We start from the raw sequence: 22,271 nt of genomic DNA, 5'->3' as shown, positions 1-22,271 counted from the left end.
TTTTCTTTAATCCCCTTACTTGTTTTTATAGGAAAAAACAAGGGAGAGAAACATGGTTGGGGCAGCCACTATACTATCGCCCCTTCACCGTCCATCCAACACATGGAAAGAGGGTTGTAATTAAGCTCTTGATTTGATCAAATTAACTTTCAAAAATTATAATTTGACCCCAAAATTTTAATTTCTTCTAATTAAAGCCTAAACTGACTACAAAATCAATTTTTCTTATAACCGAACTCTCCATAAATTCTATTAAACCTTCAATAAAATTTAATTAAGCCCATAAATATCTAATTTTCAACTTTTCTTACTCAAATTGAATTTTTTTATCAATAGGGCTATCATCAATCAATAAAATACCGTCAAATTTTAATCTTTATATTTTTTAACCTCCTCAACCAATTTTTACTCATTTTTTGGGCACGCTAACATTCTTTTTTCACTATTTATATTTTTTTGATAATATTTTTTAATTTTTTTATATTTTATTATTTTTCATGCGGAAGGCCCTAAAATGGGTTATAGTAAAGCTCTTTAAAGAGCTTTTGATCAAAGATCATATGGTTTGTACAACCATTATTTATAAAATAACTTTCAGCGAAACTATTGATGGTAAAATATGATATCACAAACAACTGTTTCTCTTCATTTTCATCCTCAATAGTTATAGCTTCATCTTGTTGTTTTTTAGTCTTACATATCTTTTTCATGTGGCATAACTGACCACACTCATGACATCTTGTATCTAGCCTTCACCAATATTTTTTCTATGGATGATTGGTTTTTCATAATAGGGGAAAGGTGGAAAGACTTGAGTGTTATTTTTTTTGTTTACAAAACCTTTTAGCTTGTTATAGTTGCCATGCTTCTTCTATTTTTTCTTGTTTTTGCCTCCATTGTTGTTATGTGTTTTGACTAAAAAAAACCCCTCCACATATCCTTCTTGCCTCACAAGCCTTATTTGTTCTTATGCTTGCAATATATTTATTAATTCTGTCAAGGTAATACTTGATAAATCTTTTGAGTTTTAGAAGGAAGAGATTATAGCCTCAAATTTCTCATGAATTGCAACTAGGATTTTATGAACTATTCTAAAAATAGAAAAATCGGTACATTGTCTTGCTTTGTTGATAAGATAAATTTTTTTGTTAAGAGTTATTATTTCTAAATCTTTCATCTTTTACATCTCGAATTCTTAAATCAAAGAATTCAAATTTACCACTTGTATTCCTTTGACCTTTTCATCTCCATCATATTCATTCTTTAAAAAATCACTAATTGCCTTGGTTATTTTTCAAAGTCATGATTATGGGAAAAAATGGAAGATGAGATAGCTGCAAACAAGCTTGCTTTTGCCTTTGATTTTCTTCGCTTCCTCTCCTAATGATTTTTTATTTGTGAAAGTGTTAGATTATTTGATAGATGTGTAATTTCATACTCTTATTCATACTTCTCATAAATCATCACCATCAAGATAGGTTTCCATTCTGATAGCTTACATTTGATAATTTGTTCCATCAAACATTAAAAGTAAAATTGTTGTGAATGAAATTTTTGAATTAATATTAGATAGGTTATAGGTTTGTAGAATTAGGTAAAAAGAGTTTAAGGGTTATGTTTTTTGCTCTTTAAATACAACTCGAGACTAATATTTGAATCTACTAAGAAAGCTTAGTTTTATTAATCATTTTCTAGCAGTTTATACATTATAATGGGATCGGATTTGCACATAAAATCTGTTAGCAAATAAGTTTTTTAAGCAAATAAATAGAGATAAACATAGCATTGATTGTCTAATTTATTTTCAAAAGACTAGCAATAAATAAATATTAAAAGTAAAAGATTGTTAGAAGCTCTATAAGTCATGGTAGTCAACATTTCCCAAATCCAAATCCAAAGCTTAAGAATTTGGATTTCTTGCAGATCTTGATGGGTTGGAAGACCAATAAGTGCTCTCATTGTCATTCAAAAGGACAAGAATTCCGAATTCCCTGCTTGGTAATCTTTAAAACACCTGTTGGCAACCCAAACTACAGTTACAATATATATTTGGTTATACCAGAATCCCAAGTAACGATCTATGGACCTATTAGGGTTAAACCATCCCGTCTTAAAGCTTCTATCAGCTGAGACTACAACCTCGCCATCTCTGATTGATTTAGTTGTATTTATGGTGTCAAATACAATGGATGTTGTTAAGATCAGAAACAAAGTGGAGATAAATTAAGTATAAGGATGCTTTCTACAAATGCTCTCATTATTCTTTTAGCAATGAACTTTTATGTAACCTTTTGTTTTTTCCTCTCTTGCTTACAATGTGTTAATTGCTGTAAATTTTGTTATGGTAATGTTATTTCGATTTTGTTGACATCCTTCTTACTAAGGAAAGGGAAGGGTATGGGAGGAGATCCATTCCAAGTATAAACAGGACCAAAAATTCTAGATTAGGGGGCAAAATATATAGATACAAGTAAAAAACAAAATGAAATTTTATTTCAATAAACTCAATAACTATAAAAAATGAAATTCTTATGTTTTTTATATGCAACATTCTATTGCATTCCAATAAATACTAAAAGTTAATGATGTTCAATATAAATGTAAAAAAGAAGAAGGAAAAAACTAGACAAATTCTAAACTAAAACATCATTGATGATCTTTTATGGAGTAAAATTCATCCATTATCATATTTATTACATTAAGTTTATAACAATTTTATTTCTACATAAACAACTAAATTGGCAACAAGAAAATCATTATTTATTCTACTATAAAACCTTATTTTCACCAACTTCATTGAAAATAAAGCTCATTATGTAGTTGCCATAGATATAAAAATAGTTATGATTAATCAAAGTAATCTATCAATTAAATGATAGATTTTTCTTATATTTTAGAAGCTATCATTGTTATACATAATTCAAAGAGTAGTTAATTTTTAAAACTTTGAATATTATAGTATCTAAAGCTAATATTGTTGTAATTAAAACCTTAAATAATTTTTTTTTCTTATTAGAATTTTTAAAATAAAAATTTTCAACCAAATTGCATACATCATCAACATTGAATAAGCTATGAGAATTTTAAAAACATAATATTGAACTTAAAATAAGAAGCTCAACAAATTGATCACGAGATCTATTATTTAATTTTTTAATTGAAATCAATTACAACTATAAATATATCAACTTTGTTGATGAGAACTGCCATGAGTTCTTGTACTTTCAAATCATGAATATCAATATCATTTTGTGCATAAAATATTTTGACACTTTGAAGTGAAAGCTCATCCATCATCTTATAATTTTTGAATTAATAATTTTGTAGTTAAAACTAAATTCGTGTCATTGACAAAATCTTGATTTTTTTATTGCATGCTTGACATGAAACATTAGCAATTCCCATCATTACTTTTAACAGGAGCAATATAAAAAAAATAATCAAAATATGTTAATGCTAAATAAATTGCTCCTGCATCAATATAAAACATTAGTAATTCTTATAATTTGCTTAATTAGATGCAACATGTTAATGCCAAATAAGCTATATTTGTATCACCTTGTTGAGAATAATTTGCTTCATCTTTAAAGATAATATTTATAATTTTAAAAATTGCTCTAAACATTTTTAACACACACCTACAAATCAATTGAAAATTAGAACCACATCAAGCATTGCCAGCTCATTATAAGGTATTTATTCTTCAGCAATCTTATTGCTAGTTTCAATTTATTAAGCAATTTGTAAATCATCATTTATTTCACATGAACTAACAACAATATTAATAATAAAAGTCAAGCTTATTAAAAAATTGATAGACAAGTTTTACTTATCTGGAGGTAGCAACAAGAGCTAATTGTAACGTATGAGCTAGTCAATGTATATAATATGCAAATAGACAATGTTTAAATCTCCAATCTTAGCACAGATCACCCTTTGCACATTGCTAGCAAAGATATTAAAAAAAAAATTCTAAAACAAGCCTATTAAATTTATCGTTATTACTTCATATAAGCTTTAGGAGTTCAATAAAATTACCTCAATTTTTTGAACCATAGCTTTCATAGTGGCCTTGAGCATATGCTTAGAAAGCTAGCAATCAAACAATATCAATTATAGCTTTGAGGTGTGGGTAACTATTCTTAACTTTTTGTAATGTTTGTTTATCTACTAAGTTATGAATATCTTGTGATTTATTCACTAAATCGTATAATTTTTCATTGCAATTCCATGTAGTGAATTCTCCTTTCCAACATGACCCAACAAAGGACAATGAATCCTAATGCATTGTTTTTTGGGATATTGGCATTTGATTTCTTAAAAAAAAAAGAGTCTAGAGTTATTTTGTTTCTACATCTCTACTTTTAGAACTTAAGTCGAGACAGAATAAATCTAAAATTATCATTACTATTAGTTCAAGAATTAATCTTGGAGATTGATTAAAATGAAAATAAAACTAATATGTTAAATACAAATAATTGTTTGTCTAATTGGAATCATTAAACATTCAATTAATTAAACCTCTAAAAAATTCAATTTTATATAATTTACAAAAACCCATCAAAACCCTAAATGCAAAAAGAAAATGAAAAATATGAGCAAACATTAAAATTATCTTAAATTCTTGTTTGGAAAATAGAGACAATAACTTTTCTCCCTTGGTGTAAGAGAATAAATCAAAGCAATTAAGGAAGTACAAGCCACAACTCCTTATCCTTGTTGTGAGAGAGAAATAGAGTTTTGTAGGGGTGATTATTTTTTATTTGATTTGTTTTTTATCAAAAGAAGTAATTAAACCAGTTTTTTAAAAAATTCAAAATTGAACCAAAACATGTTCAAACCGGTCAATTTTGTTTTAGTTTGGTTATTTTAGAACAAAAACTGATTCAAACCAAATAGTTTTGATTTGGTTAGATTTGACTTGGTTTTTTTAGTTTGGGTTTGATTCGGTTCAGTTTTGTTTTTTTAATTTCAAGTTTATAAAACTAAAACCGAAATGAATGAGTCAGCTTGTAAAAAATTCAAATAGGTTTTTTTATTCAGGTTTTTTTATAGTTTTCTAAGTATAATTAATTTTTTAGTTCTTTTCCACACCTCTAGAGTAACAGTATTTGTTAAGAAAATTAGAGAATACCTTCTTTCTTTTTTGTCCTCATATTTTATGTTAGAAAAGCCAATTATATTTATTTATAAGAATATTTGAGATCCAGAACATTTGTAGCCGGCAAGGCTAACTATTGGCTAGTAGATTTCGTTTTTAATTTTTCGAGCTAATTTAATTTTTCGAGGGCCGTAAAAGTTTGGGAATCAAACAAAATAAGATACACTAAATTTCGGCCGCAGCTTGGGCGTAGGTCCGCCCCTGATTACAAGGCAACGAAGGATTTTCCTTTGTTTTTTAAACCCCGTATCCCGTCCAACGTGAGAAATCTCTAACGTATTTTGTGAATTAGAGACCGGGGAATTCCTTAATGAAGTTGTAAATACCTTATAATAAGTTATTAATTATCATACCATTAGTAGAGAGGGTTCGAGAGCCGGATAATGAAATCCTTTCTAAAGCATAGAATTGATTTCAATTATTATTATTATTATTATTATTAACCAGCACACTTGCACGTAGAAATGAATTAAAAAATTTAAACAGGTGAGAATTCTGTACTAACTGAAAATTCCAATACAAAGCACAAACAACATTCTATACCTAATATATCCAACAATCACTCGCTCCTATCGTCATCTCCACCCTGCCGTTTTAATTACCGGCGAACTACACAAGCTTGGAACCACACAATGTAAAATACTCCCACAATCCTGCGTACCAAGCATCAAGGAGAAATTCACTTCTCTTTATCTCTTGCCATTTAAAACTAGAAAGAGAGGGAGGGGGTTCTTGTTTGTTGATTGTGTGTTTTTGTGATGCACCTCAGCTGGGTTTTGAGAGTAAAAAATTGCAGACCTCTAAATTCTTTGGTGTAGTGTGGATTTGCCTTTCTCTTGCTTATTCTTTTGAAACCATAGGAGGTTCTGTAATTATTATTTTTATTATTATTTTATATCAAACATGAAAAGGAGACTAAATTCAAGCAATATTGGAATTGATTTACAACTCGAATGAAATCATTTAATTCCGTTTGTGTGTTTCCCATTAAATTTAAAGTGGTATGAGGAAAATAATTTTAAAATTTATTGATCCAAATCCAAAAGCACAACCCAACGAAAAAGCTCAAGTCCAACTAAATGAAGACCCAAATCACTAAATTTAAAGTCCAACCCCTTAGCCCATGTCATTGAAGGCTCAAAAGCCTAGAGAGAGACGACGAGGCAAGGACAGGACAACGCCTTCCAGTACCAGTTTTCCGATCACCGGGAAAGGCTGCAAGCAATCTTCAATTTCTCCTTACAACAACCCATAAAAGCCTTTTGGTTTTCCAGGATATAATCTCTCACATGTCACCAACTGTTTGACAAATCTCCTCAACGAAAAACTCTGCCTTCTCTTGGTTGATATTTTGTTTGCATTACCAATATAATCAAACTAGTCTCTGAGAATGGATACGCAAGTACGCTCTCAACGCAGAAAAAGAATGGAAATCAAGGTAATTAACAACCCCATGCTCTCTATTTCCTTAGATTTCATCCAGTAGTGGCATATGGTTTCTGTGTTTCTGCTTATATTACATGTACCATGCGCAAGTCATTTATCTTTACTCCAATTCAGCTGCTTTCAATGCTTTTTTTCAAGTCCAAGTATACAACAAGATTTTTAAACTTTCATTTTCACACGTAGACTAATTATACTGAGAAGTACTATAGTTTCTATGAGCATAGCAAGAAATATATCGGGGAAAAATAAAAATTCTATCTTGCCTCTAAAATGGTTATCGTGGAATCATTGACTGAACATGATGTGTTCTTTTTTGATGAAGAACTCGCTTCAAGCAAAGCCCTGTCAGTAAAAAATCCTGGTTGTTTTGGCTGAGGCAATTTAGCTTCACCGCACAACATTAAAACCACAGATAACATGCTTGGCCTGTCGTTTGGATGGCATTGCACGCATAATAGACCCACATGAATTGACCGTAGAACTTCAGGTAAATTGCATGATTCTTTTATTGTTTCAGTAATTAGTTCACAAGACCTGCCTTCTGTAAATAGTCCCCATGCCTGATAGCAATAATCATGTTATTGAAAGGAGATTCGGTATGTAGAATGAAGAAAGTGTTTGGACTTTTTCTTCAACTTACATGGCCAAGAAGGTTGAGGTTATGGTCTGGATGATAGAATCCTCTATTCCTGCTCCCACTCACTATCTCTATGACCAATACACCAAAGCTGAAGACGTCTGATTTTATTGAGTAGAGCCCATCAATTGCATACTCTGGTGACATGTAGCCACTGCAGGCAAACATTGAATGTTGAATTGCATTGGCAAGTTAGGAGCATAAACAGCAACTGTTGGAGGTACTTACTATGTCCCCACCACCCTATTTGTGTTGTCTTCAGTTTGGTTTTCTCCAAAACTTCTAGCAAGGCCAAAGTCTGAAATTTTTGGATTCATGTTGCTATCTAATAAGATATTGCTTGCCTTCAGATCTCTGTGAATTATTCTTAGTCTTGAATCTTGGTGAAGGTAAAGAAGTCCACGGGCAATCCCATTGATAATGTGATAGCGCTCTGGCCAGTCTAGAAGCGTGCTCTGTGTTCGATCTGTCAATTTTTTACTCGAGTCAATGTATTGAAGAGACAGTCTCTAATTAACTTTTTAATGGTATGGAGAGTTTCAAACCAAAAATAAGGAAGTCTAAGCTTTTTTTAGGCATAAACTCATAAACCAACATCCTCTCATCTGCTTGAATGCAGCATCCTAGAAGCTTAACTAGATTCCTGTGTTGAAGTTTTGCAATATGTATGACTTCATTCTTGAACTCATCAAGTCCTTGTCTAGAACTCTTCGAGAGCCTCTTCACTGCTATTTCTTGTCCATCTTTCAGTAGTCCCTGTAAATTATCATTCCTTGCAATTAGCGAGGTCAGTTTGTATGTAAAATTTGAGAATATTTGCTTAGTGCTGCATGTTACTTGCGTTTATTTGAACTCAAAAATACTGGAACACTAAGTAAGGAATCACTTTTTCATCCATAAAGGGTAAGTTCAATCTATTGAATAGGTTTGAGATAATTATTACCAGATAACTACAATGGTGGTCAGGAGTTTCATATATGAATCATAGTGGCCATGAAGAAATTGCATGATGGCTTATTGTATTATTACCTTATAAACAGGTCCGAAACCCCCTTGTCCTAGTTTATTGGTATGAGAGAAGTTGTTGGTGCTACAAGAAATTGTACCAAAATCAAACAGCTGTAGTTCTGGATATTCCTTCTTGCAGCTATTGTCTGCACTTCTTTTGAGAATACCTGTTTACAAAATAGAGCATGAATGTAGAGGAAAGAAACGATCAATCTGTATTTTTTGATGAACTTGCATTTCATTGTCATTCGAGTATAATAATGATTGTGATTTGTCCCTCGGATGACTACAGATCACAGTTCAGTGTAGAAAAATAACAGTGGGAAAGGAAAATAGTTAATTTCTGTAGATTGAACAACTTACTTCCTTTCTTCTGCTTCTTTTTCCATAAAATCAGGACCATGACTAGACCAAGTAGCAGCATTCCTGTAGTTACCACAGAGATTACTATGATCCTCATTTGTTTTGCTTTATTGGATTTGGAGTCAATCCTCACATCAACATCATGATCTGACACAGGCAGTTGAGCAGAAAAACTGGAAGTTATAAATCAACAATAGGAAAATTCAAATAATCAATATTTTTTAGTTGCTCAGTTTAATTTGCGAAATCCCACTAGCTGGACCTGTCTGCTTCAGTTATCAACCGAATTCATAGTAAGCAATGTCGATGAATATTTTAGTTATCAGGATGGACCTCTAAGGAAGCTGCATGATTCCAATCAATCTTATGCTGTTAGAAGTTCCAATTACATTTACTGCTTTTGGTAAAGTAAATCAATTCATCATGTTGCGAGATTATATGCTTAGCTATTCATATTTTTTGTATCCAATTCACATATGCACTATGAGGTTACTTGGTTTTGTGTGCTTACACAGTCTCTCTTCAATGTATAATACCTGTCAATTCCCTGCTTCAAAGGATGAAAAAGAAAGCAAGAAAATTTGCATCTCTTGCATACTTACAGGGTCATTTTGTAGCTAATCTACTTTATATGTATTAGCTTTCAATGTTTTTAGAATCTCAGTATTAGAGTCTTTTTAGGTATGAGATAGCTTCGTACCTAGTTCTGATGCAGCCATCCTTATATAAATGTCTTGCCCATTTTCATTCAATTGTCTCATATCAATCAGCTCACTGAACCAGAGCAAGCAGCCACTTCCTCCTTCCCTGATGTCCAAATTTGCATAAGCTGTACATGAGCAGTTCTTCATACACATGCTCTTGCACTCCTCAAGATTCATGTTCTTGTTAAGCCAGGATTTTCTTATATCTGGCAACTTTACACCAGAGTACTTTTGAAACCCATCTCCTGAGCAATTTAATGCTGTCCTTCTAGCACAACCATCTGACCAATCCATCATGTCCCAATCTTTTGGAACTTCTGGTAGAAACCCTTTCAAGCAACCACATACAGGGGAGCTGGTAATATCACAGCTCCCATATGCACCGCACAATGCATATCGGCTACAATAATCATCAAATAGTGCCAGATAAAACGCCCAAACATCTGTTTGATCGGTCCAGGTAAAACGCTGGAGATTGCCATTTTCAGTTAGCACTAGCCTTGAAAGAATCGAGTTGTTAAGAAGCTGGTATCTGTAATATATTTCCTTGTCATTAAAAACAAACTCAAATTTGTATAGAGTGTTTGGCCGTAATTCAGGGACCCCACTGAAACGGAGACCATTCCAGGGTCCAGACCGATACCGCACAATTGAATTCTCTGTCAGAATTTGCTCAGGATGTCCACTTGGATCATTTCTAAAAGTAAAGTTACCTCTGGATGGATCATCAGGTGACTTCCATGATGACAAGTACCGATCAAAGCCTGTTATTAAATCCCTCCCCATCTTCATCCCTGGCAGGAGTGTATCACACGGATAATCAAAACTTTGCCACAAGGAGTTTTCCAGGTCATCATCGCCGTCTTCTTTGACAACAAGATTTCCTGAATCCAAAAGCTGTGCAACTGGATTTCTTGCAGACCCTGATGAGTTTGTAGACCAAATGATGCTCCCATTTTGATTGAGAAGTTCTAGAATCCCCTCGCCTGTAATCTTTAATACACCTGATGAATTGGTGAGGGGGGTTTCCCTGTTGGCAACCCAAACTACAGTCATGACAGATACTTTGTTGTACCATATTCCCAAGTATCGGTTTTTGGAGCTTCCTGGGCTGAAAAATCCCATTTTAAAGCTTCCATCAGCAGAGGCCATACTGTCTCCATCTCTGATAGATTGAGTTGTATTTATGATGTCCACTGCAGTGGAAATCGTTATGATCAGGAACAAAATGGTGATATAAAGAAGTTTAGAAATGCTGTCCACAGATGCTCTCATTATTTTCCGACAATGAACTTTGTTAAGGTAATGCTGGAGTAAACTTGTTTCTTTCTTTTAAATTGATTTTTGGTGAGCAGGTGATGAATTAGAATCGTGGGAATCCCTCATTTTGTATGATTTTCAATAGTCTTCTCTTATTGTCTCTGAAATTGACCCTCCATCGTTTGAATGAGAATAGGAAAATAAGACTACTCGATGCTGACGATTTGAATCCCTTTGTACATCCATATTCTCTCTCATCAATGCTTTCTTGCATAGGCCAAACGTTTCCTCTGTGATGCGTGGTCGGTTTATTTTAACATCCATTTCTGTAAAATTTTCCACCGTATAAATGCTGCTGTCCCTACTCTGGAAATTTGGTTGCCGGGAAAAGCTGTAGCATTGATTAATCAATTATAGCCCAACAGGAAGTCCATTCTCATGTAACTAGTCAATCTACCAGTGCGTGCTGGTACAGGGTGTGATTTATTATTATTAATGTTTTCATAGAACATGCTGTTTTATTATATGTGCTCTATGAATATGGAATAATTTTACTTAAATTTTAATTTAACCTGAGAATATTATGATTTTCAAGGGAAAACTAAAATATTAATTTATTTTATTTTAGTATTTCACCGTCTTACCTTGTTATGTATGGAATAATTTTATGGTGATTGGAAAGTAATTAGTGGTATCCTATTAATTATTTTTTAAGATATACTACAAAGAAATTGAGAGAGAAATTACAGGTGAAGATATTTTTATTATTTTTGGTACATTATAGTTTGTCTTTTTCTTTAAAATGAATCCTAGAATAATTAAATTTCCCAAAAATTATAGAATTTTTCGCTACATGTTTAGAAAATCTTAATTTAGTTTTATTTGTTTGGAATTATAGGCAAATATGATTCAAAAAAATAATGGTGTATTTTAAGAAAATAATATAAAATGCTTTGTTTAAAGGAATTTTTTGGTCAGTGATTGGAAAACAATTCTGAGAATTAATAAATAAATTTGATAGAAAAAAATGTGGGAAAATATGAAAAAGGTTTAGATTTTATTTGAGAAACCAAAACTCTATAGGCCGAAGCCATAGTATAGCCCTAAATCTAAAAGGTCTAAAACTAGAATAGAAAACGAGATTGGCCGAGAGCTGGTTTCATTTACAACCGGTCCAAAAATGGGGTAAATTTAAAGGTAGACAATTTGTCATTTCTCTTTTACTCGTAAACCATCAGAAAATTTATGCTGCTCCATATATAAATACTGATATTTTAGTAGTTATTTAATAAAATCTATTTTATAAAAATAAGTAAATATAAGTAGTAGAGACAAATACTAGGTGGAGAAATTCTTATTATTTTTGTGTGGGTTATTAATTTTATTATCTCTTCCATTTATGCTTGTTTCTTCTTCTTTTTAAATGCATATCGTTTGATAACTAATAGGATGTAACGAGTTATAACTTAAATATATTAAATTTCTTGTAAACCATCCAAATCATTTCCGAGTCCATTGTGTGCTCTTTCTAGATTGATTTAAATTATATTTTGTTTTTTGTTTAAAGAAAATTGTAAGTATGTTTGACTAAAAATCATTCTTAATTTAAGTAAAAAAATAAAATAAAATTTTTAACTTTTGATTATAACTTATAATAGATTTCTTTGTAAAAACAAAAGTTGTTATATATCATTTTTACTAAACATATTTATAATTTAACTCATTTTTGTTATAAATTATTTATAAAATATAATTTTTGGATCATGATCCATAATTAAATGTCATAATTAAAAATAATGTCAAACATACTTGTAATCTACTTCCAAGGCAACATTCAAACAATTAAAATACATGGTCTCAACTCCCGACTTAAAGAAAAATCTTTAATTAAAAATAACCTTGGAGTTAAATCAAAGGTTGTTACAATGTTAACAAATTATTATTGAAAAGTTAAAAGTTAAAATTTCAACTTTCAATTAAATTAGTATTTCAATTTGATTCTATAATAAATTTAATATATAAGTTGAAAAATAAAATTCTACCTAAAAACAATTTATAGCTTTGAGTCAATGATTAAAAAAAAAACTTAAAAATTAATTTGTAAAAGATATTGTTACAACTTGAATCTAAGGTATGTTATTGGCAATGAATAATTAGTGTAACGAGCACCTTATTTACACTAAACTTCAAACATACATATCATAAATAGATAAATATATTAAAAAAATTCATATAATATTTTATAATTTTTCAAATATTCCTCAAAATTAATAAAACAATTTATAATTCAAAATATTTATTATATTAAATAAAATTCATTCTTTAAAACAATGATCTAAACTTAAATAAAAACAATGTAATAATAGATCATTTAAGACATTAAATCATAAAATAATAAAAAAAAATCTCATGAAAGCAAATAAAATATACAAACAAACAAAGTAGCAGAAATTGTTATTCAAATATCAACTTGTTAACAGAAGTTAAGAATCTGAAATAATATTAAAATTAAAAGTTGAGTTCAATCATCTCAAAATAAAATAATAATATTTAATATATTTTTTAATTATTTATAAGTATAAGGACTAAGATGCACACACATGCTATACATAAAAGCATATGGTAATTAAATACATGTAAGAAATTAGATAAAGTTATTGGCTCAAATAATAGATGAAACCCTAAGGTTTTGATAATATATCTCTCTCATCAATTAAGTATATAGAATATTCTATGCATATAGATTAACTGCTCTATGTTTTTATAGAGTACTAACAAGTGTACCAATATCAAGATATAATATATATTTGAATAATTATTAAAACAAATAAATATCACATTAAATAAAATTTAATTATCAAGAAAGAGAAAAGAAATAAAATATAAATAATCGATCACCGATAGCAATCCAATCATTATTTGTCTACGCATGTCATATCATATAGAAGAGAGTATAACTATGCATCTAATGAGACGGTGGATAACTAGATTTTTCCATTGGAAAACATCCCACACTTCTTTTTAATGGTGTGAGCATTACTCATTCACTAAAAAAAGAAAAAAAAAACTCTTGATTTATAATAATTTATCCACACCATTTAACTTTTATTATAATTGTGAGAGATCTCAATCATGGCATAGAAATTTGATATATTTTTATTGTAAGAAAAAATTAGGTGTAATTAAAAATTTAACTGAATTTTCATTTAGGATTTTTATTTTATTGTATTTTTAAAAATTATCTTATAAAATATTCTATAAATATTAAGTTAAATTGAATAGTTATGTTTAGGTAGCTAGACGTACAATAGCTTGTGAATGATTTTTTATTCCGTATTTGGATTATTAATAACACAACAAATAAGTATAGTTTATAATTTCATTTTCATAAATTGAGAATGATTGAGAATTTAAATTGAATAAACATTGATAATTTTTATTTAATTTTGAAATAAATTTAATGAATAATTCTAGTTTAAAATTAATTATTTTGAATAAGTATGTTTAAATGAGTTAATATGTATTTCTATTTGATATTTAAGTTCATCAAATGATAATAAAAAATAATAATACATGGTTCTATTTATTTGTTATTGTATATAAGAAAAACAGAATGGCAAATTAAAAACCTCACCGGTAACAGACACTACAAAGTCATTTGATGTATTTTTAATGATGTAATTGCTGACATTTTGAAAAAGATCTTCCAACAACAACAATGTAAAAACTAACCTAAAATAATCTAATTATATTCAAATATTTACAATAATATCATAAAAATAAAAATCATAATAAAATACGCAAAACCTTTGCGGGAAAAAAAACCAATTTAAGGCAAAGATAAAAACAAGTTTTGTTCTGTGTTCACCACTCAGGTGCCCCAGGGGCACTCATAACCTCTGACTGCAGACTCTTTCCAGGTCTTGCACCACTCGTAAAGCGCTTTCACTTGCCTTTTGGACCATGTTCTTGGTCTTAACATTTTCTCCACCCAACCCGTTGAAAGTGTCTGATCACTATTTTGCTTCAGCAAAGTGTTCGACTAAAATCCTCAACGAGAAACGGTGTGACGGCGTGCAGAGATTTTGCAATGCAAATACTAAGTACCAAGGCATCCATTTTAGCCTCTCAAATGGGCACACACGCTCCTTACTGCGAACCCAGAAAGGAATTGAAGCTAACTCTACAGACTACAAATGTGCCACTATAAAGGTAAATACCTTCAAGCTCCAATTCTTGACATTTGTGTTTGCCTCTTATTCTTGCCATTTCCAGTGGTGGCATGTGATTTTTCTCTTTAGATATATGCAAGTATAATTTTTTTTTTTGCTCCATTTGAGATCTCCTTCCTTGCTTTCTAGATGTTAACGTACATGCCTTGTAGGCTAGTAGGAGTATTATAATTTTTTTGCTCTTTCTTCAATTACTTTCCTGTGCACTTAATCCAAAAGTCTGACAATTTTGAGCTTCATTGCTGATGCATAAAGTTGTGCTTGAACAAAATACATTATTTTTTTGCCGAAAAAAAGAAGAAGAAGCTAGAAGCAACTAAAAGTTTCTGCAAATACATGGCAAATACAAATCTACCGTGCCTCTAACAGTGAGACCGAGCATCCGTTTGCAGAACATGGTTTGTTCTGACTTAATGAATGGCTTGCTTCAATAAGATCCCTTTCAGTAAAAAAACCTGGATGTTTAGGCTGAGGCAATTCATCTTCATTACCCAGCATCAAAACCACCTGTGACATGTTCGGCCTATCTTTTGCATTTTCTTGCACGCATAATAGACCTATGTGAATCGACCGTAGAACTTCAGGTAACTTGCAAGTTTCAAATATTAATCCCCCAACCAGCTCCACATGCCTGCCTTCTTTAAACAGTCTCCAAGCCTGTTTTTTGAAATTTAACCACGTCATTTGAAAGAAAGAAATGTGGTTTCAGAAAACAAGAAAATGCAACAATTATGACACTGACATGCCCAAGAAGGTTGAGTTGGTGGTCTGGGTGGCAGAATCCCCTGTTCCTGTACCCACTTACTATCTCTAGCATCAATACACCAAAGCTGAAGACATCAGATTTTAGCGAGTAGAGTCCATACTTTGCGTACTCTGGGGATATATAGCCACTGTACGTACACGGAATGTTAGTGTTAGATTGCATTTGTGGGCAATAGAAATAAATTAGAGATGCTTGATAGACTTACTATGTACCAGCCACTTTGTTTGTGTTGGCTTCAGTTTCATTTCCTCCAAAACATCTAGCCAGGCCAAAGTCTGAAATTTTTGGATTCATCTCGTAATCTAATAAAACATTGCTGGCTTTCAAATCTCTATGAATTACTCTTAATCTTGAATCTTGATGAAGGTAAAGGAGTCCACAAGCAATCCCATTGATAATGTGGTAGCGCTGAGGCCAATCTAGAAGTAAACTTTTTGCTTCATCTGCCCAATTTTTTTAACCAAAGCCAATCCATTCTGGTTTTTATCAATTCATAAATGTATATACAAGAATAAGAAAAAACATGATGCATAATGAACACTCGCTTAATTTCTCTCCGAGGAAGTGGGGAAAATTCTTCCTCACCAGGCCATTTTCCTAAGGGGCTTGAATGAAACTCAACAAATGTTTGTTTTTGGTGCTTTTGGTTCGCACTTTCTCCTCAAAGTTGTGTTCTAATTGATCCATGATACTACATAGAGTTGGTTCTGGTGTTTGGATAATGAAAACAATCGAGTATAATAATTGAGCTATATTTTTGCAGGTTGAGAAATCCTAACCGAAAATAAAGAAGTCCAAGCTTTTGTTAGGCAAAAACTCGTAGATCAACATCTTTTCCTCTCCTTCAATGCAACATCCTAGAAGCTTCACGAGATTCCGGTGCTGAAGCTTCACAATATTCTTGACTTCATTTTTGAATTCATCAAGTCCTTGTCTTGAATTCTTAGAGAGCCTCTTCACAGCCATTTCTCGTCCATCTTTCAAAGTCCCCTGAAAATGATCAGTGAATATCACAGGCAAATTAAGTCATACATTGTCTTGAAAATTTTGAGAATACCACTGTGGGTCTGTTGGAACAGTTGCCAAATGGTTGTTGTTCTGCACTTGGAAAATGGTTTGTCCAGTGGTTGAATATTTCCAAAGAAATTAATACCAGAGAACTAGGCATTGCTGTTTTTCAGATTAGTACCTTATAAACAAGTCCAAAGCCCCCTTCTCCCAGTTTATTTTCGTCTGAAAAGTTTCTGGTTGCAAAAGCCATGGTATCAAAATCAAACAACGGTAATTCCAGAGCTTCTTTCTTGTGCTTGTCATTTGAAGTTCTTCCGAAACCACCTGATATGTTTCCTGCAAGCAGAATTGGTAGAAATAGAACAGAAACAAGGGATCGTTAATTTCTGTTAAACTCAAATGTACTTGAGACGTAAAAGATAATGAGCTCTTAATATTTTGTGGATGTACCATAGCTTGCTAAACTCAAATTGGAAAACGAACTAAAATGTGTTTTTCAAAATTGGAGGGGGATAGAAGAGCCTAGACTTTCATATGGTGTAAATAACTTACTGTTTTTCTGCTGCTTCCTTTTCCAAACATAAAAGACCACTGCTATGATAAGTACCAGAACTCCTGTAGACAATGCAGTGCTTACCATGATCCTTCTCTTCACATTGGATTTAGCATTATCCTTTGCAGCATCACCAGCATCTACAGAATCGCAGAGAGATGAGGAATCAAAAGACTAATTAAATGCCAAAAAAGGCATAGTCTTTGTTAATTAGGTAGCATGGCTGGAAAATTTACATTAGCTCTGGGCAGGCAATCCTCCATCATATTACCAAGTGATATGTCTAGGCGTTGATTTTATTATATTTCAAGATCTTCTATGCCAAATTAGATAATGAGCTATGAATGCTAAATTATCATGCTATTTACACGGTAACACTAGCATACTTGTTTACAGAACACTCCCAGCAGGACATATTCTTCTCAAGCAGTTGATTTCCCATCTTAGTTTTTGCTTAGCTTAATATTTAAACATGATTTTGGAAGATAATCTTAATATATAACATACTACAAGTTCCTATAATCGATCAGTAATAGATACTGCCTTTTCTAGTCTGCGGATAAATTCATACCTAGTTCTGATGCAGCCATCCGTATATAAATGTCTTGCTCATTTTCAATGAAAATTCTACTATCAATCAGGTCACCAAACCAGAGCAAGCACCCACTTCCTCCATCCCTGATGTCCAAATTTGAATATGCAGTGCAACTGCAATTCTTCAAGCATGTGCTCTTGCACTCCTCAAGATTCATACTCTTGTTGAACCATGATGTTTTTGTCTCAGGCAACTTGGCACCAGACAGCTTGCGAAACTCATCTCCAGAGCAATTTAGAGGAATCTTTCTAACACAGCCACTTGACCAATCCATTGCATCCCAGTCTTTTTGAATTTTTGGAACAAATCCATTCAAGCAATCACACACTGGAGAGTTGCTTATACTACAGATGCCATTCGCACCGCATAGTGAATAGCGTTCACAATTATCTGTATTTGCTGTGCCATAAAGCAACCAACTTTGTGTTTTATCAACCCAAACAAAGTTTGTGATATCACCATTCTGACTTGCCACGACCCTCCAAAGTTTAGAGCGATTAAGAAGATGATATCTGTAAAATATCTCCTTGTCGTTAAAAACAAATCCAAATGTGTACACGGGATTTGGTTTTAAATGAGGCGTCCCGCTGGACCGCATACCATTCCATGGACCAGATCGATACTTCACCCTTGAATCCTCCATCACAAGAATCTCAGGATATCCATAAGGAACAAGTATATATGTAATATTACCTCTGGAAGGATCATCAGGTGACTTCCATGATGTCATGTACCAGTCCATGCCTGTTATTCTATTCCGTCCTTGCTTCATGTCTGGCATGAACGTATCACCCGGATGTTCAAAACTCTGCCACAAGGAATTTTCCAAGTTATCATCACCCTCCTCTTTCACAACAAGATTTCCTGAATCCAAAAGTTGTGCAACTGGATTCTTCGCAGGTGTCGATATGTTAGAAGACCATATCAAGCTCCCACTCCGATTGAGAAGAACAAGGATTCCTTGGTTGGTAAGCCTTAAAATTACTCCTGATGAGTCATTAAGTGGAGTTTCTCTGTTGGCAACCCAAACTGCAGTCTGCACGGATATTTTGCTGTACCATATCCCCAAGTACCGGTTTTTCGATTTACCTGGGCTGAAAAATCCTAATTCATAGGTTCCGCCAGCTGAAACAATGGTATCACCTTCTCTAACAAACTGAGTTGTATTTATGGTATCAGTTGCAGTGGAACTTACTATAATTAACAACAAAGAGGAGCAGGATAGAAGCATGGGAAAGTATTTCATTGCTACTCCTTTTCTTTTCTTTTTTTAAATCATCAAGCTTGGATGTGAAAAAATACTTGCAAAAAACAGCATATTAATTTAAAACCAAGTACAGTTTGTCTGCCCGAAACAGTTCCATTTGTTAGTGGTAGGTTTTAATTATTTCTACATGACAATGACAAGCAGAATTGATCGTGAAGTGAATGCTAGTGGGAAGAGGTGGTAATCTAAAGTCAACAGTTTAATTGATGTTTATAATTTTAAGGAACTCTTTAATTGGTTGCTTGACTGTACAGGGTCATTAGCATTGAGTCAAAATCCACTGACTCCATATAAATCAGTGTAAACTTCTGTTGACCCGGTGACCCATGTCTTCTTTTTAGTCAATCCGGAGTAGAGTCAATTATGCTTCTACATAATGGATCTGTTTTAAGTAATTGCTTTAGCCTCATCTTGTTTGATCAAAGATTTTAGGAACCTTATCAACTCTTGATTTCCGGGGGTAGCGTTTGGGGTTGGGTGGTTTGACGTATTTTCCTCCTTTTCACTCATTTGATAACTGTTTCCTCTCTGATTTTCTCTTGTCATTTCAAGGTTAGTGTCTTTTTTTTTATTTATGTCCTCTTCCATAGTGTTTCTTTGGTTGTTTCTGGGTTCCTTCATCTATTATTTTTATTGCATTACAATGGGAGAAGGGTGATTGATTCTGGGTGATTTGAAGCCTGCCTAGCTTGACGAAATATAAACTTTCTTGCCTCTAATTATTTTCTTCTGAAAAGTTCCTGGTTGCAAAAGCCATGGTATCAAAATCAAACAACGGTAATTCCATATTGTTAAATCTCCTGGAAATCCTCTTGCTTCCCTCTATGTCTTAGGAGCATGCATAGGTTGAATGGTCTTTACTTGATCAGGATGGGACAAGTAATACTGGTTTATATTTAAACATTGTTGGAGCTTCTTATATCATTTAGTTTTGAAACTTCTTGTCATTAGCCAACTTTCATGTGAAAGTATTGGCGGAGACTTCTTCCAGAGCATGACTGGTCAGTTATGACAGCACTTCATCCTCCTTTCTAGGCTATGTTCTTTTGGCATCCCTTATAACCCTATATTCCTCCAAGATGTTTATGTTCACTGATGAGTAGTAGACTTTAGGTGAGGGGTTTATGTTTTATAACATCCAGTGCACATGAAAATTATAAGCAAATGCATGATTATGATGCACATGCCAATGTATATTGAATACGAATTTAGCCTTTCCAATAACGATTGATGGCCACCACTTTGTTTATGTAATGGGTGTAGATTCTTTTGTCATATATTTTGTTAAGAGTAATTTTGTCAAGCCATTACATTAAATCACGCTTATCAAGAGACAAATTTTACATAAAAGATAAATCAAAGCCTTTTTTTCATTAATAATATTGACAAGCTTATTACATTATTTTTGAAAAAGAGAACACAAGGAAGGAAAAGAAAAGGTACATCTGTCTTTTTCTTCAACAACATCTCTAACCAAAGATAGGAAAGCGAAACCATGATTCTCAATTTTTCCTAAAAAAGCATCATTCATAGCTAAGCTTTTTTAGTAGCGGAGGATGTCTCGTCTCATCTTTCAGGCAGTGACCCTAACACTTTAGGTATGTTTGGCAACTTCATTCATTTTGGTCATCTTTTCTATGAACAATATATTGCTTTGATTTAAAGTATTGTTGTTAATGTCGATATGACCTTTATATTTTTCTAATGCTATTAACTTTTCATTTAAGTGCTTTATTTTTTCTTATTCTTTATAGAGCCTTACCCTCGTCACTTTTACTTCATTTTTTTTAATCACTAGATATGTTTCAATAGCTCCAACTCTCTTGCCTTTTCCTTCAACCCTTGTTATCTCTTGTGCTTTAGCTAGTTGACTTTTCATTATCATATATTTCTTGTTTAGCTCTTTATATTTCTTAATTTTGTATATTAGCTCTTCTTGAACTTGTGCAAATTTATCTTGATAATATTCAATGCCTCCTTGACAGTCATTATAGTCAAACTCTAATGCTTGAAGTTTGAAGTTGTTTTACATCCAAATCAGATCCGATTCTCCTTTCTCTTTCTCAAATTCTTCCATTACAGCCTTTTCTTTGCTCAATTGTAGCTCTAGTTCTGTTATTCTTGCATCTCTGGATTGAACTTGCTTATCTAAAAATGCTTTCTTTTTGTCTCCTTCCAGTACCATTATTTCTAAAGTTGTCTTGTCTTGCTCTTACTCAACTTTATTTAAAGCTTTTATATTTGCTCTCTCAGCTCCTCTTGACCCTTTTTTTTCCTTTGAATTAACTCTTCTACAACTTGTAAAGGTCCAACTTCAGAATGTGGCATCCTACGAACAATGATCATGGTCAAATATATCCATCTCGTATACTCCTTGCTTGTGTCAAGGTCTCTAAACCTTAAATTCTTTTTTTATTATATTAGAACCAAGTGCTTCCAATCTTGTTTGATAATTTCTAAGATTTCATATGAAGACATATCTTTGAATAACTTTAAAAATTAGACAAGTCCAACAATTATCGAGACGTATTATATTTCCCCCAATTGTCTTACCATAAGGGTTGGAACACAATTTATATAACTTGTAATCCCGACTAAAAGTACCTAACATTTTTACCCACAACTCATTAGGACATCTATTGTTATGACTTATTGGGCTTTTCAGTTAAAGTTGCTATTAGGCAACTCTTACAGCTTCTTTATCCAATCATGATAATATGAACCTTGTGATCACATAGTCACACAATCCACAATTAAAATTGAGATTCAATCCATGAAAGCCAAAAGAGATCTAATAGGAGTATGACGCAATGAAAACATATCCTAAAGCATTGATATTATTGGAATGAAATCAAATGATGCAACGAAGTTAGTTAATTTTTAATAAATTAAATTCAGTTCATTCAAGAACCAAATAATACAAGAATTTCTCATACACTTTAAAACTAAAAGTTTAAAAGCATTATTCATCAAATGTGTTTTTAAAAAAAATTTAGGCTTTACGTATGTTTAAATAGTTTTTTTTTTTAATTTAGGCTTTACGTATGTTTAAATAGTTTTGAGAAATTAATTCTAATATATTTTATCATTGTGGGCTAGAGTGACTCGTTTACAAAAATTAACTCAAAACTTTTACTAGTAAGCCCTAACCCTGATCTAAACAAGTTTTAGATCTTAGTTAAAAATCAAAGTATTAATTAAGTTCAAATAGAAATAATAATAAAAACAACAAGTCTAGATAGTAGCTTGTTGATGTTGTATATACTAG

General features: G+C 32.1%; 1 protein-coding gene across 1 annotated transcript; it reads right to left on the bottom strand.

The window, feature by feature from the left end:
* Positions 1–6,603: 6,603 nt before the first annotated feature.
* LOC105109448 (uncharacterized) lies at positions 6,604–19,436 on the bottom strand. The gene is made up of 14 exons (XM_011004171.1): positions 17,711–19,436; positions 17,141–17,282; positions 16,767–16,924; positions 16,357–16,567; positions 15,783–16,020; positions 15,554–15,704; positions 15,172–15,468; positions 9,316–10,648; positions 8,616–8,762; positions 8,274–8,419; positions 7,790–8,000; positions 7,473–7,710; positions 7,248–7,398; positions 6,604–7,167 (listed from the first exon to the last, which is right to left on the bottom strand). The coding sequence occupies exons 1-14, from the start codon at positions 18,980–18,982 to the stop codon at positions 6,862–6,864; spliced, it is 5,001 nt and encodes a 1,666-aa protein (XP_011002473.1). The 5' UTR covers positions 18,983–19,436; the 3' UTR covers positions 6,604–6,861.
* Positions 19,437–22,271: the final 2,835 nt, after the last annotated feature.

The sequence above is a fragment of the Populus euphratica genome, unplaced genomic scaffold (genome assembly GCF_000495115.2).
Source record: "Populus euphratica unplaced genomic scaffold, PopEup_1.0 scaffold218.1, whole genome shotgun sequence".
NCBI lineage: Eukaryota > Viridiplantae > Streptophyta > Magnoliopsida > Malpighiales > Salicaceae > Populus > Populus euphratica.
Note: the sequence above shows the minus strand (reverse complement) of the source record. Positions and strands in the feature narration are given on the sequence as shown.